General features: G+C 35.7%; 1 protein-coding gene across 2 annotated transcripts in view; it reads right to left on the bottom strand.

Moving 5' to 3' along the window:
- LOC122363109 (voltage-dependent calcium channel subunit alpha-2/delta-1) overlaps positions 1-17830 on the bottom strand; it is an 88178-nt gene that overhangs the window by 9315 nt on the left and 61033 nt on the right. The window contains exons 19-30 of one of the 2 annotated variants that reach the window (XM_043265037.1): positions 14582-14653; positions 13521-13592; positions 13387-13448; positions 13206-13282; positions 12153-12161; positions 7062-7070; positions 5994-6054; positions 5624-5721; positions 3577-3658; positions 2957-3019; positions 1766-1869; positions 1142-1228 (exon numbers count right to left, since the gene is read on the bottom strand). In XM_043265037.1, coding sequence (XP_043120972.1) covers positions 1142-1228; positions 1766-1869; positions 2957-3019; positions 3577-3658; positions 5624-5721; positions 5994-6054; positions 7062-7070; positions 12153-12161; positions 13206-13282; positions 13387-13448; positions 13521-13592; positions 14582-14653 — 796 coding nt within the window. The remainder of the gene's footprint in view (positions 1-1141; positions 1229-1765; positions 1870-2956; positions 3020-3576; positions 3659-5623; positions 5722-5993; positions 6055-7061; positions 7071-12152; positions 12162-13205; positions 13283-13386; positions 13449-13520; positions 13593-14581; positions 14654-17830) is intronic. The other variant, XM_043265038.1, reaches the window with a different exon arrangement.

Here is a 17830-nt window from a genome sequence, read left to right as displayed (position 1 = left end):
TGATGACATAAAACACACACTGTCATTGGTGTTGAAATCTTACTCACGCAAGATCAAGTATAATGATAAAAGATTCAGATGATGAGATGAAGCAATGTCAGGGTCAGACAAGGCTCTGAAATTAATGTGGAGAGTGACCAACGATTAGTCATAACCCTTCGTTAGTCATCAGTGATGAATCATTAAAACACAAACTAAATTATTCATGCAAGGACTGACCAATTACCAGTGACATTACTGGGTTGTTTTCGTTTAAAGATAAACCTTTTTATTTAGCCACAGAGAAATGACTTTATTACTGGAAATTCTCTATAATATATATATATATATATATATATATATATATATATATATATATATATATATATATATATATAAAAAAGAATTTCCAGTAATAAAGTAATTTCATTATAGTTATAGCATTTATTTCATTTTATTTTCTATGTTTCAATTTATTTCATATATTTAATAGAAAACATTTTTACTACCATTCAGTAGTTCAGTGATATTTTTGTATGTTTACCAAGGCTATATTTATTCAAAATCAACTTCAAAACACAAATATTGTGAATTGTATTAAAATTTTAAATGCATATTTTATGTTGATATATTATAATTGAATATATAATTTTCAGCAACCATTAGTTTTACAACATTTTGATTTTTCAGAGATCATGTCAATGTTGAAGACTTTTAATGTTGAAGATTATTTAGTGAATAGAAGAAGAAGTTACTTAAAAAATATATATATTATCATGAAATGATAAGATCTTCACTGTAATGCTTGAGTTAGGTATTAATATTACAACAGATAATAAAATATAGAATAAATTATGAATAATTTAGAAAGAAATATTGTAAATATTTTTTTAAATAATATTAATATCACTGGTTACTTCATCATAATTTTTTTTGTATTATCTGCTGAATAGAAGACATAAAAGTAACATTTATTTGAAATAGAAATGTTATGTAACATTAAAATTGATTAATTGAATTGGTCAAATGTGTCAGTAAAGATACTGTCACGTTTGACCAATTTAATTCATCCTTGTTGAATACATTTTTCATAATAAAAAAATAAATAATACTGACCCCAAACTTTTGAGTAGTAATGTAGCTGAACATTTTAAGAGCTCACCGGCAGGTTTGAGTTTTGCTCCATTAATGTCCAAGTCCACTGCTTTACTGACAAGGATGCCGGACTCATAACCAGACTCTCTGCTCTCTGTTTCAAGGGAAAATACGACACAAATACAGAACAATAAAATGCATTTAAGGTCAGATTGGCCCTCTTTGCTCTATTTCATTTCACTTATCCAAACAGGCATGGTTTTAGTATCCTAATGCTGTTAATGCAATTCTTCTGGTAACACCTGCCAAGGTAGACATGTTTCATCTGATATCGAAATGTTTGAGAGATCTATAAGGGTTTCAGTCTGCTTTCACCATTAACTTAAATGGTAAAACCTCTCATAAACACAAGGACCAGGCATTCCCCTGGGGTTGAGTTTTGGCACATGGGCGCTTCTCGACCGTGTGTGTATTAGTCCTGCAGACCACACGTGCGTGAATGTGAGGTAGTCTCATTGAATGGTAATCCCCCAGTAATATAAGCTTACTCGACCTTGGCAGGAGATCTGTAGGTGCGCATTTCAAGTAGATCAACAGCTGTCTTTGTAAAGCAGAGTGCCAAAGAGAGCACACGTCGATCCAAATGCTAGAGAGGGGATGTGTACTGAAAGGATAAGAGTGTGCTTCTTACTGTTGACGTATGGGGCAGTGAAGATGTATATGTCATTGTCCAGACTCCTTTTGTAAAAACTTGAGTCATAGGTCTCAGAGTTTTCACCCCATTCTTCCCCGGCACTGAGAAAGAAAAAAAGTTAATAAGCATTTTAAACAAAAAAATGAACAATAGCAATAGAAATAATGTAACAATTGACCCTCAAGAATGCATAACCCAAAAATCCTACATGAATGTATACATAGAGTCAAATGCCTTCTACTGGACTGACTGGTTTTCATTAAGAAAAGGCATCCTGTTTTATCTTTATAGCGTAATAAAATCATTTAGGAATGAAAAACACAAATGTTTAAATATGAAAAATATTTACAGTTTACATATACAATAAAAAAAAGTTTAATTATAACTGTGTAAATTAAATTGCTCACATTTGTGAATACAAATAAATAAAAATAAACTCATTTAAAGTGCAGACAAATCTCAGAGCGAGGACGTAAAACTCCAAGATATGTATTAATAATACAGAATACTGAGAAGTTAATTTTACTGGAAAATAAAGTAAGTAAGATCAAATAAAAATGTAAAATAAATCCACGCCAAATTAGACTACATTTATGAATCTAAGCTATATGTTACTGGTTGTTTCTTTTTATTAATTAACAGCCGTTATGTTTTTTGACACAAAAGGAAAAGCAGAATATGTGATTGTGGGGGAAAAAACATTATTTCTACAGTTAAACAAAAAAAAAAAAAGATGATGATTAGCAGTATGTACATGCCACTCAATGCCAGAAAACCCAAATGCATGGTTTTTGATGCTGTGAAGACAAAGAAGACAGGTATTTTGTTTTTGGAACCGAGGTGAGTAAATATTAACTGTGAATAAGTGCACCGCCGTAGCTTCTTAAACACCATCCTGCTGGTTTATGAACTCAAGCACTCGCTGTTATAGATTTAAGCTAATAAAGACAGGAGAAAGAAAGCGAGAGCTGCACATGGCTCCCATAAGAAATCTCAAAAGAGTCACTCTGTACCAGAAACATCCTCAGAAACATCCTCTCTCACTCTTTATTTCAGTCTCAACCGCAGACCCCTGTGGGGCTTGCCGACAGAGGAAAGATTGCAAAGAATTTAGCATCTCTCAAACACACATGCACACATGGGGATGGAGAAGCGCACATATTTCACACAACTGTGAATAGAACTTACCTTTTAGGATACACACGCGTAACGCCTCCATCTGTAGCCACAAAGCGGGCCAAAACTCCATCTCTAATGAAATAAAAAAAGACGTCAGTATGTTTAGCATGCAGTTTAAAATTTTCAAACAGATACCAAAAGCAACTCCCGACTAGCTTTGCACCTGTGAGTGTTTTGGTTAGGTATTCCATGCTTGCACTTTAAATTCAATTACTGCAAGAACGCTCGAAGTAACTAATAACACATTCAGCCTCCAAATTAAAAAAAAAGAAAACATAATGGAATATTTGGGTCGTTCCTCAATGTACAAATTTAATTGGAACACCATTTGGTTTAATTGAAAACACAATTTTGAAATGTGTCACATGCATTAAGTACTGTGTTTTTGGACTCCCACACGGTCGGGTTCTTTAATCCTGGTTATAACTGCTAGACTCTCGAGTTTGCTTTTGACAAAAAGACAGCAGTCTTATTCATGTCAGGACTCTAAATAGAGCTTTGTGTTCAGCATTTATACGAAGTCGTCTCTGCAGAGATCTTTGTACTTGAAAACTCAATTCACACACACACACACGCGCGCAGATAAGTGTTTTTTGTTATTCCATGCGTGTGTTTTGCTTTAAACTTACACATTCTGATCCTTCCAGACATTGACGAGATCTGCCGTGAGACCGGCGTCCAGCAGCAACCGGTTTACAAGAGTGAGATTACCTGAACAATACAGACAAAGAGAAAGGAAAGTCTTTATAGTGAATAGTTTTGAATTATGTCATGGAAAACAGGATTTTCCCATGTTCAAACTCCCTGTTGACCCGGGATGTGGAAACTAACTACAAAACTGTAGAAATCTTAATGGTTGTGACACTTATTTACGCTAAACTGTTGAAATTAAATTAGCCTGGTGTATACCGCATTGGTCTGTTACTACTTATAATTCTACATACATATACGTATACACACGCACATACGTATATGCCCTTCCCACTTCTCAGGAGAAAAATAATGCCTATCAAGCAAAAGTCTTTGGGTGTGTTCGTGCGTGCTGTAGTGATAGCATCTCTTTACTGAAAAGAGTGAGTCATGATGGGTAAGAACATTAGGAGGACAGAGCTGGAGTCATTACAGAGCAGACTAATCAATTACAGTGCGATTAAACAGAACGCTGGCAGGGGTCACCTTTACAGACGGCAGGACCGCCACACACGCTGACATCATTTAAGCGGGAATCAACCTGACTCAGCCACTAAAAAGAGAGTAATCTGAGCCCTCTCACCTCTGATATCGCTACATCATGTTTTCAAAAATAACCAGTTTTTGCAAAAAGTGTCGTTATATCAGAGGCTGAAAAGTCTTTGAAACTTTGGTTGGCATCACTGCAAAAATGACTCATGAACATTCAACTATAAACAAAAGAGAGTTCACTGAGGGTGCATCGGTGAATATTAAAATATTGGATGCTTCAATATTTGTTGAGTGAGAAGGGAAAACAACAATGCAGAATATTAATAACTAGGCTATGACTGGGACCGTCATATACATAACATCACAATGAGAAGAGAGCACTATTATAATAAAGCACAGTGAATTTTTAGTTTAGTAAATAAGATATATAAAGTTTAAAAAGTCTCAAAAGCAAAGAGATATTCTTTATAAAAGTTATGACTTGTACACCCCCCCACCCCCCAAAATGGCTCATTTAAACATGTGTTTTCATAACACCAAATGTTTACGCGAAGAAAGAAGGTGGAGCTATTATTCTAGCTGTAGTGCTGGATGTTGAGTGTCGTTGTAAAAGTGCTTCTTTCTTTGTGCTTCTAGATACAACTAGAAACTTGTGGTTAAGTTGTATTTACAACACTGTTCCAAAACAATGCAACCCAAATATTAGAGTGTGTTCAGTGCAATTATGGAGGAATATTTCCTGAACCTGGGAGCAGCCTATGGTAGCTGTGCACCGAGGCTATGGGGCAGTTCTAACTGTCTGGAGCTTCTGACTCACAATCTTTAAGTAAGTTATGTTTTCTTATTAAAATAATCTGCTACTTACTATTCAAACGTGAGTTTTGAGCAGTGAACAGTAGTGCTGTTGTCGCTTGTCTGATCACGAATGCAGACATGTTATTTTTAAATGGCGAGATGCAATGTGTAAAAAGTCATGAAAATCAGAAACTATGTCTTCAATGGATGCAACAAATGCCTTGTTTGTAATGTGTTTTATTGTGTTGTGTCATAGCCCTGGTATGTAGCTGAATGGCCCAAGTAAATAGGGCATTTATTATAACGGGTTTATGAGAAGGTTTATGTTTCACTTAAATTAGAAGTTGTCATTTTTTAAGGTATAATAAATGTTACAATGTATAGCTCTTAATTATTCTGTAATGTTGAATGGTTATAGTCAATTGTAAAATATTTCATCAGTAGTACTGTTATCAGTGGATGCCATTAAACAAATATTAAAAATATAAGGTCTTTAAGGAATCTACATTCATTTAAAGATTGCATGTGAAATTATTTCAACATAATAGTAAAAACATATATTTAAAAACCTTAATGTTTTGCAGGATTAATTACAATTATTTGTGATAGTCATCGTACAAGAAAAGGAAGGTCAAGCTGAGCTTTGTGGGACATAGCTCACACTTTAAGATGGATAAACGTGTTCAGGTTTGCACTCACAGAGAGGATCATTTGGAGTTTTCCTTTCAATGTATTTATTGAAGTCCATCAGAAACTGGGTGTTGTTGGATAAGACTTTGAGGTCCTTGCAGTATTCCCTGAAAAACATTATTAACGTTTAATCACAGAAACACACGCAATCAGTTTGATAACCAACGTGAGGCCTGCGTATTCAAGTAGTTAGACGTTTTCACCAAACATTTCTGCTGCTGTGTCTGTGGGATCCATTGTTAAGGGGAGTAAAGTTTGGGTCTGAAGGTGTGAATTTATAGGTCTTCAAAGACCAATGGAGTCTAGATACAGCCCACATAAACCTGTCACGACTAAACCCTGTGGGAGGTCTGTGGTTTCTGCTCTGTGTGTGTGTTACCTGGGTGCAATAAAGGTGTACCCATATTCCTCAAATTTCTCCTGCTGCATGGTATCAAAGGCTACAGACAGAAAAAGAGAGAGAAATTTCAATATGTTTAGACAGCATATTGAAAACAAAATATATATATATTATTAATGACTTGATGACTTAATGATTATTAATGTAGTTACTATTAAAATAGCTAACCTAAAATACTATTAATATGGAATAAAATGGTATGTTAACTGCCTTAATTCAAATGTAGTATTCTTTCCCTGCTGTAAAAACGTGCCTAAAACCATCTTAAACTGGTTTAAGATGGTCTTAGAGCCTTGCAAAGCTAGTCTAACTGCTATCCACAGCCCAAAACTTTCTGAAACCAGTCAAAAGATGGAGACCAATATAGAAAGTCAAGCCCTTTAAGGCTGATTTAAAAAGGTTTTGGTTTTTTTTCAATAGGGATATCACACCAGCATTGTAGCAACCGTGCCAATCGTTAGTTAGTGTTATCAGCGTTGGACATTGAAAAAAAAAAAAAAAACTTGCAAAAGAAACCAGCATGTTAAATAAATTGTCTTTCTGTGCAAAAAAAAGAAAAGAAAAAGAAAAAACACAAACCCAGCCCAAACTGGTTTAATACACAGCCATGCCAAATCACCCAAAAACTGATTAGACTAGACTAGACTAGCATGGGAGACAAACCAAACCATTTTAGGCTGATTTAGGATTTTTTTGTTGTTGTAAAAACAGGGATATAATGCATATCAGCATTTTAGCAACCATACTAATATAAAAACATCAACATTGACCATTGAAAGTTTTCAGCTGATTTGACCAAAGTTGTTTTACAGGAGATGTTGGTATGTAAACAAAGCAGGAATTTTTACAGATTCTAAAAAAAAGCCCTTGAAATTCACTCGTGAGAAGTAACAGATTATATTAAAACACACACGCACAGACAAATGTGACATAAATGCTCAAGAAAAAAAAGGCAAAAATAGATGCATACAAATAATGCTGAAAATAAATGATACAACGACTGATGAACGAAATAAAACTCTGAGAAGAGAAGGGTGCAGTACTTGCCCTTGTTCCCTGTGGTGAAAATCCAACCAATCAGAAGACAAAGAGAAAGACAAAGTTACCGCAGTCTATCACAGTCCCAAAAGACATCCAAAATTGTAAACCGGATACTCTGAAAGCAGCATTTCATATAAAACATGCACATGGAGACGACGGCGGTTTCAGATTATGCGAAAGCCTGGACACACAACAAAGACGTTAGTTTGAGATTACAGACGTGAAGAAATGGATGCAGACAGTCCTTTCCATTCAACACAGAGAGTTACGAGAGGAGTGAGCGGAAAGCTTGGCAGGCATGGTAAAATAATTCTGACGCTTGATGAAAACATCAAATGGCATGATGGTCGAACAAATTGGCATGTGGTATTCAAGATCAGCAAAAAAAAAAAAAAAGGTCAGCCAGTGTTTGGTGAAGTCACATCAGACTCCCTTTGTACATCAAAGGTGCACACGCAATCAGACATTGATGTGAGCCAGTAGATCAAAACAGAACCAGACCATCTCAGAATACAGGACGAGCTGCTTTGCCTGGAAACCTCCAGACTGCACTTTCACCAAGCCAAACAAAGGATTCAGCTTAATTTTTAATGTCAGAACGATGAAAATCAACTGCGACTGTAATACAATCAACATAAACAAAAGAGATAGACAAAAAATTTGGTCTTAATGTATTTCTTGAAAACTGATGGCTTGCGCAACATTGAGTTCTCGGCTGAGGCAATTGCTTGCGAAATCTAATAAAAAGATGAATCACTAGAAAACCAAAAGCAATAAAGCAGTGCTAGATCCGATTTACATATTTTTGCTAAAGCCATGAGATGCAGTGCCTTACCGAATTTACCGAGTTAAGGTGTGCATTTATTTTCTCATTTAAAACGGCTTCGAATTTAGAGCCAGAAATGCTCGAGTTTTATTTTTTCAGAGTGTATCGGGTCTGGCCCTGGAGGTCCATTGTCCTGCAGAGTTTAAATTCAACCCTAATCAAACACACCAGAGCAAGCAAATCATGCTCTTCGGCATTACAAGACAGTTATTACAGGCAGGTGATGTTGATCAGGATTGGGGCTAAACTCCGCGGGACAGCGGACCTCCAGGGCCAGATGTGAAGAACCTTGTTTTGTATTTTTAAGTGATGCCTTTACAGGCTAGGCTTAGGATTAAACTTTAGTACTCAGCTGTGTTGGTGTTAGGCTTCTTTTTTGTACCATATATCCGACTAAAGATCTTCACTTGGCAGATGACAAAAGGTCAAGACTGTTTCATTGAAAGACTGAAAGAGGGACCACGGCAGTAACTAGAGACTAGAATATCACAGATTCTTGACTTGGGCTACTAAGCAACCACCCAGAATACTATAAAAACTATTTTATAAACTAACAATGCCTTAATGCATGATTACAGTACAACACGTATGTAAGCATTTATATATATATATATATATATATATATATATATATATATATATATATATATATATATATATAAGGTACTTCAGTGTTATCAGTAGTTTTCGTGTTGCTCTATAGCTAATTACCCTCCTCCATCCCCAATTCCTCCTCCTTTGTCAGTCGGGATCCAGCTTTCTAATTCTCCTTGAATGAGACTAATTCAAATGTGTAGAAAAATTATGAATTTTAACAATATCTGTTGGTTCCGTTCTTTTACCCTGGGGGTTACTGCTGCCCTCATTCATGCCAAGCTGCATTGTCAATCATCTTTAAAGATAGTGGTCCTGATAGAATTAAAGAAACAGTTACAACTTAACTTTAAGTTGTAATTATTAAATACAAAAATCTAAATGTGAAAATATTTTAAAATACTAAATGTTATAACAGAATATAAATAATACTAAAATAAGTGCATCTGACCAGCAGCATTTGGAAGTGTTGTCATCTGCATGTCAAAACACGGCGGTATTAGACCTTTGTTTGCGTGCAAATGGGTGTTTGAAGCTTCTGTCAAATGTGTCAATGAATTAATGGCCACACATCTGCTCTGAATTTGCCGTCAATATAATTAGCACCATGTCGGATTCTTTTCTTCTCAAAATAATGCTTCACAGCTTTTCTGATCTCAAACAAAAGTTCTCAGTATTTTTGTCCTGTTTTTCAATACGAACACGAATGCATTCTTAAATGAACATGCATTTACTTCAGAAAACATTAGGGGCCTGATTTAGGGAAATTTAGTGTTAGCGCGTGAATTACCATTTGCTTTAAGACATGCTTTACATGCTATTTTGAACATTAAATAACGGTGTGAATACCAGTAATTTGCCAATTAATTTTAAAACTCTCCTCCCGTTAATTTTGCACCTGAAAGTTAATTTTGAATAAGGTCAGGCACAAAAATAACCGTGTCCATGCCTTTTTTATATTCATCATCCTTTCCTATCTAAACAATGTGAGAGTATTTATTTTTTAACGTGTGAAAAATCAGACTCGGTGCGCAATGACATTGTCTTGATTTATGAAAAATGTTTTGCTTAAAACAATATGTACTTCTTTCTTTGTTTTAAAGTGGCCCTATTATAGATTTTTTAAAAATGACATTTCATGCAGTGTCTAAACAAAGCTTTAAATGAATGAAAACAAGCTGCAAAGTTTTAAATGCGAAAGTGCACCGTGAATAAATTATTGTCTCTCAAAAGAAAGAGGCGACTCTGAATCACCGAAACAAGTCTTTTTTTAAATGACTCCTAAACCATTTCATGTTGATGTCAAAATTAAATATGAGCATATTGCCCGCCCACTTGTTGATCTTTTCTCATTGTTTCTGAATGAAATGCAAATTCGGTCTTTGCCGCTAAGCTCACGAACACCTCTTTGAACGAAATTGACCAATCACTGGAGGGGTTTTGAAAAATGAATCAAGTGCATTTTGACCTTGCATGCATGTCAACCTGTTGTTTGGGACTCCAAAACCAAAATATGAATCTTTCATAACCCATAATAGGGGCACTTTAAGCATAAACTGACTTAATTTGTGGATACATTTTACAGAAAACAAGACAGTATCTTAAGGTAAACAAGGCAAAACACAGAGTAAAATATATAACACTAAAACTATATTAATGTCTACACCTTTATTATAAGTGCACAATGCTGTTATGTAGTCTCTCACTTTAAAGCCTGGCGCTCTTTAAAGCAGGATGGATTTTGCTTGGCCTTTAATGTTTTTAATTGTTCATCAGATAGAAAAATCATTGTGAAAGCGATTCCAACAATACAGTTCCTCTGCATCATTGTCGTTACATTTAACACTATATCTTTCATTATTATCCTTGGTGTGAACGAGCATTAAGACCATAATTTTTCGGCAGCCTTGAATACTTGGTGACACACACATGTGAGGCTAATCAAGCCGAAACATCCCCAACTTCTAAGAACCAGTCGAGTCTGTCAGGTCCAAGCACCCGAGTCCATCATCACAGTTTTCGGTTACGACCAGCCATAAGGACGCATCCCTCGAGAGAACTCCACGTTCACCTGTTCTTCTCATTATTAGCTCTACACAGCTCCCAAAAGCCACACTTCTCTAGTTCTGCCTTTCTGAAGTTTACATTCGGCTTTCGGCTTTGGTCATACAAGCCCTTTGGAGCTCCCAGAGTGCAAAGTTGGGCTCCTAAGGTATCCAGGAGCACTCTGAAGACCACCGCAAAACCTGACCTCTGCGCCGCTGCCTCTTTCCCCTTTCTCAATAACCATATGGACCTGCCTCTTTACGAGCCCGTAAACCTATGCCAGGATCCTTTACGACAAGAAATGGAGAGAGAGGGAATAAGAGGAGGAAGAGAGAGAAACAGATACCACATCTCACACATATCTGCGGTAGCACACGGCAGGATACAGAAATATCAGTTTTAACACATTAACACGCACCCAAACACGCTCGCACATAATAAATTAGACGCACAATTATAATTTCCATACAAAGCATCAAATTCCTGTGACCGCTTGAGCGGCAAGAGTTTCCTCAAGTAGCTGATTGTTGCTGCTTACAAGCCACAACATGACCTTCTGTGTCCCTTCCAGTTTTCAAAACCTGCTTTACTCATTGTTTCACAAGCTAAAATTTCCTTTCTTGGCTTTCTTACATGTAATGACTCAAGTTAAAGCTATGTGATCTTACAAAGCGCTGTTATGCTAAAATAATTATGCTGATGAACAGTGAGGGGTAGGGGGGGTAGGGGGCTTCTGGCTCAGAGCTCTGCATTCTGGTATGATCCTTCTGGCCTCTGTGCAGTGTTGCAAAAAATAAAACTCATAATTCTTGAAGTCTTCATGCTACGGGATACAACGAATAGTGTGGTTTGTTGTGGAGAGGTGTGCTACTACTTGCTTACGATTATCTCAAACGTACGTTGAAAGAGTTTTCAGGTTGGCAAACGGAAAAAAAAATTGCAACCTTTAAAAATGACTAATGCTTCCTTTGCTAACTGAAATAATTCATTTTAAGTGGTAAAATTGGTAAATCTAAATTTGAAAAGAAAAGACGTACAGAAGTACAAAAAATAATAAAACAATAAAATACTAAATTAATAAAAATAATCTGAAAATATTAGTGCTGTCAAGTCAATTAATCATGATTAACTGCATGCAACGTATAAAATCTTACATAATATATGTATGTGTGTTCTGTGTATATTCATAAATTAGTATATTTATATATTAAAAAAACACACATTTAAAGTGTGCATGTGTATATATATTTTTTTCATATATATTTACATGTACAAACATTTATATATTATTATGTTTTTCTTAAATATATACATACATTTGCATTTATATATACACACATAAGTGTGAGTGTGTGTGTGTGTGTGTTTGTACGTATATATTATACATAGTTTTTCTTGTACATGCATGTGTAGACAAGCACCAAACACTGTTTAATAATCAGCGGATGTTACACAGATCATGCATAAAAATATATGCTATTCGAACAAATGGATGAGTTAAGAATAATGTAACGTAAAATCATGCATAAATTAATGCAAATGAACATTCTAAGTAATGTGAACGTAAATGGAAATGGCTAGAGGACAACAGACAGTGAGGGAACAGTAAAAGACAAAGAAATAGTACTTGCCCCATTGTGCTGTGCCATTTAGAGACAGAAAGGCAGAAAGGACAGATCAGAAAAAGACTTAGACTTTTGCACATGTGCATTTATGTAGAATAAATGTGTGCGCAGGCTCTGGTAATGAATATCTTGTTTGGTTTAAGAAAAAGTCAACGATCTGGCATTTTTAATGAAACACGTTTTCTGATTCCGGAACGAATCAGGTTCTTTTCAGGAACCGGTTTAAACATCAGACCGATCTGGTTCTCGAATTCACCTCTGATTCGAATGCCTATAATGACTCTGGTCTGTTTGTAAAGCTTCAAAAGCCATTTAAGCGACGTATAATCACATAGTGATGTTTTAGGTACTACAAACATTCATCACATGAAAAGAAGCGACATAAAACGTCCCGAAAAATAACGTCAATTTTCTTTTCTGGGTGAATTATTCCTTTAAGCAACGTTCTGGCTTAAGTACAAGTTAAGCTCTATCGACGGCATCTGTCAATTACCACGGAAATGGAAGTCTATGGGGCAACAAGATACGATTCGAAATCATTTTGCTAAATTGACAGCAAGCCACACGCCATCGACGGAGCTCAACCTGGAATATTCCTCCAAATGAGCTGAGCGCCTGTGTGTGTGTGTGTGTGTGTGTGTGCAGATCTGGAGCTCAGCAGCACATGTCCAGAGGGGAGGGAGCGTTCACAGTCTCTCTTCCCAGCCGGGGCCCCTGTGTGCTGGGGAGAGTCAGATCAAACGCCTGGCTACACTGCTCAGGATGGGTGGAGACCAGCTGGACCTCAGTTTAATACAGAGAGCAGCCCTGACAATCGAGGTCACACACACACACACACACACACACACACACACACACACACACACGCACACATACGCACACACAAACAGGCAGACCTCTCTCGCGAGCCGATGAGAAATATTTGAGAGCGGTCTCAGCTATTTCATAAAACAATAGCTTCGCATGCCGAAGGCTCTATCTGATCTTTAGTAAATGATAGTGTGTTTGCTCAACGTGGGGAGCTGGTTTGTGTGTTCTGGGCGAACAGACGGTACTCACACATGGCTTGTTTTATAGTGTCCCCCAGGTTTGCCTCGATGTAATGCAGACTGTATTCAGGCAAAACCAAGGCCAGGCTGCAGAACACCCACACGCAGGGAGGAAAAAAAAAAGGGTTTTATACATACAGATACTTGGGAGGGTTATGAAACACTTTGCATAGGTAAGGTCAACCAATCACCTGTAGTCTGTCCCGTTAACCGGCGCCCAGGTGTACGTCCTGATTCCTCGATCGATGTACCTCTGATATCGGAAATAAAAGGTATAAGTAAAGCAAATACGGAGCGGATGAAGAATTACGGAAGTTCTACACACCTCATCTTGAGATTTCACGAGCGTTTCTATTGTTTTCTCCCCAGGGTCTCTGTCGATCATCAAAGTCCGTATCTGAGAGAGTGAGAGAGTTCAGTATGAACTATATTAACGATGGCAATGCTGTGGTACTTTTGACTTTTACACTGGTACTACAGTGTTGAGTAAGTTACTCAAAAAAAAAGGTTGAACAATATAAGAATACATGTGAAGTGGCTTTTTAGATTATTTCAAATTAATCGTATAAAACTGCATACGTTATTCTTTAACTGTCCAAAGTATTACAGAGAGCAAGTAACATTAAATACATTTATTTTATTATTATTATTATTATTATTACTATATGTTTTTGGAAGCTTGTTTCAGCAACTGAGTAAAAAAAAAGGTTATTGCAACACTTTTAAGTCAAAATTGCGGGATAAAAAGTAAATAAGCTATTGTTTTTTAAAATGGGCTTCCGTAGACGTTAAATCTGAACGGTAATTATATATGTATAGAATCATACAGTAACATATACAGTATTTAATGTGATTGCATGAGAAATAACACTCAATTCACAGTAATGCTCTGCTTTTTCAGGGGAAAAGTATATTTACATTTTTATCCAAAGCGACTTACAAATAAGGGCAATAGAAGAAATGAAAACCAATAAAAGAACAAAAATATGCATGTGCTATGACAAGTTTTGGTTAGTCTAATGCAGTACATGTAGCAAGGTTCAGATTACAGTAATTAATTACCTAATTACCCCGCTCCTAATGCACATTTTTATCTTCAAACGCATTTCATTTTGTACAAAAAACCCTAAAAGCTCTGACTTGTGTGGTCAGGCATTATGTCCACTACTATCATAAATCACTACTATCTAAGCTAACTATGCATCCCTTGAGCAAAAGGGTGTTTTCGTGTTTTGTAACAGGAATGTAAGCATTTGTAAGTACTGAAATACCACACCGCACGTGTTTACAGTTGAAATCAAAACCTCTCATCGGTATAGCAATGAAGTAATAGTGGTGACATCATGCTATTTTTGTTTTGTACTGTACGTGTGTACTGTGACATACCTGGACTTTAATATCGTTTTCCAGCTCGGCATCCAGAAAATCCAGTGTAACAGGCTCCTGGAATTTGGGGTTCTAAAGAGGAACCGAACGATGTTAACATTTCATTCTCTATAGTTTACTTTCAGCTTTGTGTTGAGTGTTAATGTACTCCAGGTCTACGATACATCACAGTGAAAGTTTCTGTTGAGCTATAGAAATACACAGTGTTTAAAAAGTTCATTTATGTAAGCATAAATCTGATTAATATGTTCTTCTACACAGAGAAGGAAGAAAATTAATCAAATTCAGTCCTTTCCCTGGGAAAAAAATTGTATTTTATTTACATTTAATCTTCTTTGTGTCTCGTTTTCATAAACATCCACATTTTTTGAACACTATAGAAATGAAGAGAATATGAGTAGAAGATTGTGTTTCTCTAAACGGAATACTGTGAAAAGTCAATATTTACGTATTTAACTATGTTAAGTTTTAACATAAAATCACTCAAAATTCAGATTTGACCAAACTGAATCTGAATGTCTTATATTTAATAAAATATAACATTTAGACAGATTAAAAACCTATTTCTTTACAATTGGGTCAAAATATGATTTATGTTTTTGATTAAGAACCATGTAGATATTGTTTATTCTCTACATTGTTTAACAAAACCTTGCTTGACTCTAGTTTATGAGGTAATATCTTCTGTCCAAGAAAGAATGTTTTGTTTCTGCGTGTACTGTATCTCACGTCACATTGCTCATGTGCACATTAACAACACTGGCACCTACATCAAATCTATGACGTGAGAAACGATATGAGGTGAAATGAGGAGATCAGGCTCTTACATGCAACGTGTAGAGCAAGAATAAACACGGTCAGAGGAGAGGAGGACAAAAACAGAGACAATGAATAAATAACATCAGACAAAACAATCACATTTCAGAAAGAAAGGAAGACAAGCGATGAAAGAAACAAAGAATGAAGGATGGGTGGATGGGTGGATGGATGGTTGGATGGATGGATGGAGAAAGAAAGAAGGATGAATGGATGGATGGAAAGAAAGATGGCTGGATGAAGAAAAAAGAAAGATAAAGAAAGATGGATGATGGATGGAGAAAGAAAGAAAGAAAGAAAGAAAGAAAGAAAGAAAGAAAGAAAGAAAGAAAGAAAGAAAGATGGATGATGGATGAAGAAAGAAAAGAAAGATAAAGAACAAAAGATGGATGGATGGATGGATGGATGGATGGATGGATGGATGGATGGAAAAGAAAAAGAAAAGAAAGAAAGATGGATGATGGATGAAGAAAAAAAGAAACAAAAAGAAAGAAAGAAAGAAAGAAAGAAAGAAAGAAAGAAAGAAAGAAAGAAAGAAAGAAAGAAAGAAAGAAAGATGGCTGGATGAAGAAAGAAAAGGTTGGATAGATGGATGTATGGAGAAAGAAATATGGACAGAAAGAAAGAAACATAGATGGAGAAAGAAAAAAGAAAGAAAGAAAGAGACAGACAAGCCATGATAGAAAGACAGACAGAAGGATGATAGAAAGAAAGAAAGGAAAGGAAGACAGAGACAGACAAAAAAAAGAGACAGAAAAAGAAAGGTGGATGGATGAATGGATGTATGGATGGAGTAAGAAAGACGAACAGATGGAAAGAAAGGGAGAAAGATGGATGGATGGATGGATGGAGAAAGAAAAATAGACAGACAGAAGAAAGACAAACAATGAAAGAAAGACAGAAGAGAAAGGTTGACAGAAAGACATAAGAGAAAGGCAGAAGAAGGAAAAAACTGGATGGATGAGGATAGAAAAAAGCATGGATGAATGAAGAAAGAAAGAAAGAAAGAGAGAGAGAGGAGGGACATATAATTGAGAACAAAATCAAAGGGAAAGCAGTGAATATGAAAGCAGGGTGTAATGAGACACAGACAACACTGAGGAAGGGTTTCAAAGTGTCGGGGTCACCCTCTGCTCTGCTACCGGCCCCCGGGGGACCCCCACATCGCCCAGATATGACTGACATGTGTCGGCTTCACGCGTCTGTCTAACAGAGCGTGAGAGAGACTGATGGAAACTGTGTCTACCACTTCTTCCATAGACTGAAAATATGTCAACTATTTTTTCCCACCATGTGCGAAGATATTCTGCGCTTGAACGTCAGACACAAACGCGTCGTGTCACAGCTGATGTGGGCGTCGCTGTTTATGCTGATCATGACAATAATAGCACCGAGAGTCACGGTGACTAACCCCATTATCACACTAATTACAGTGTTCAAGAGAGAGATACAGAACCCAAGGCAGAAAAAGGCCTCATTAAAAACAATCTCATACACACAAGCACTGATCTGAAGAGTAGAGCATACAGTGGCTCCGAGCCAATAATACCCACTTGCTCTTTTCTTGCTGAGATAATAACACAAAATTGAAATACTAAATGTCTTAATGCGTAACGTGCCCTAAAAGCATTTGGACATTTATAGCATACTTAAAAACGGCATTAATATCATTGCATTAAACTTTGAGAAAAGTTGCATCTATTTATAAAATAAATAAATATATACTGCTTAGAACATTTTATTTTTCGGGCTGTTGTTTCAGAAAGGTCAGTACTTTTAATTCATGACATTTAAATAAATAAAAAAATAAAATAAAACAAGAATATAATAATATATTAGAACCTATTTCACTTGTTGAGTTGGAAGGTCAATACTTTTATACAGTTAAATAGAATAGAATAAAATATTTTTATTTTATTAAAATTAAAATGTAATGATTTAAATTATTATTGTTTTTTAGAAACAGGTTTAAACAGTTACAAATAAATTGTTAATTCACTTGTTGGGTTGCTGTTTTGAAAGATCAGTTCCTTCAAATAATTACAATGAATGAATAAATAACAAAATAAATCAATAAAATGAATGAATGATAGAATGTATTAATTAATTTATTTTAATTTAATTCTTAATGATAATTATTATTATTTATTTATTTTTTGGAAAGTTACTTTAGTAACTCGTTGCTTTATATCAATCTTTTTGTGAAATATTTGACTTTCTATTTTTTATTTATAATCCTTTTTTAAGCATGCAACTATATCTTCGGGCCACTTCATTTAACATAAGCAAAGTATTATTCTAAAACACTGTAAAAGAATCTACCGAGTTATCATCGTTAGCCAGTCCAAACATCTTTCATACAAAATATGTTGACCAAGGAGCAGTAATTTTTATAAACAGGAAAGGAAGATTTATACAAGCTCCTGCATGTCC

This window comes from Puntigrus tetrazona, chromosome 18, assembly GCF_018831695.1.
Source record: "Puntigrus tetrazona isolate hp1 chromosome 18, ASM1883169v1, whole genome shotgun sequence".
Lineage (NCBI taxonomy): Eukaryota > Metazoa > Chordata > Actinopteri > Cypriniformes > Cyprinidae > Puntigrus > Puntigrus tetrazona.
The sequence above is the reverse complement of the archived record's forward strand: the minus strand, read 5'-3'. Positions and strand labels throughout refer to the sequence as shown.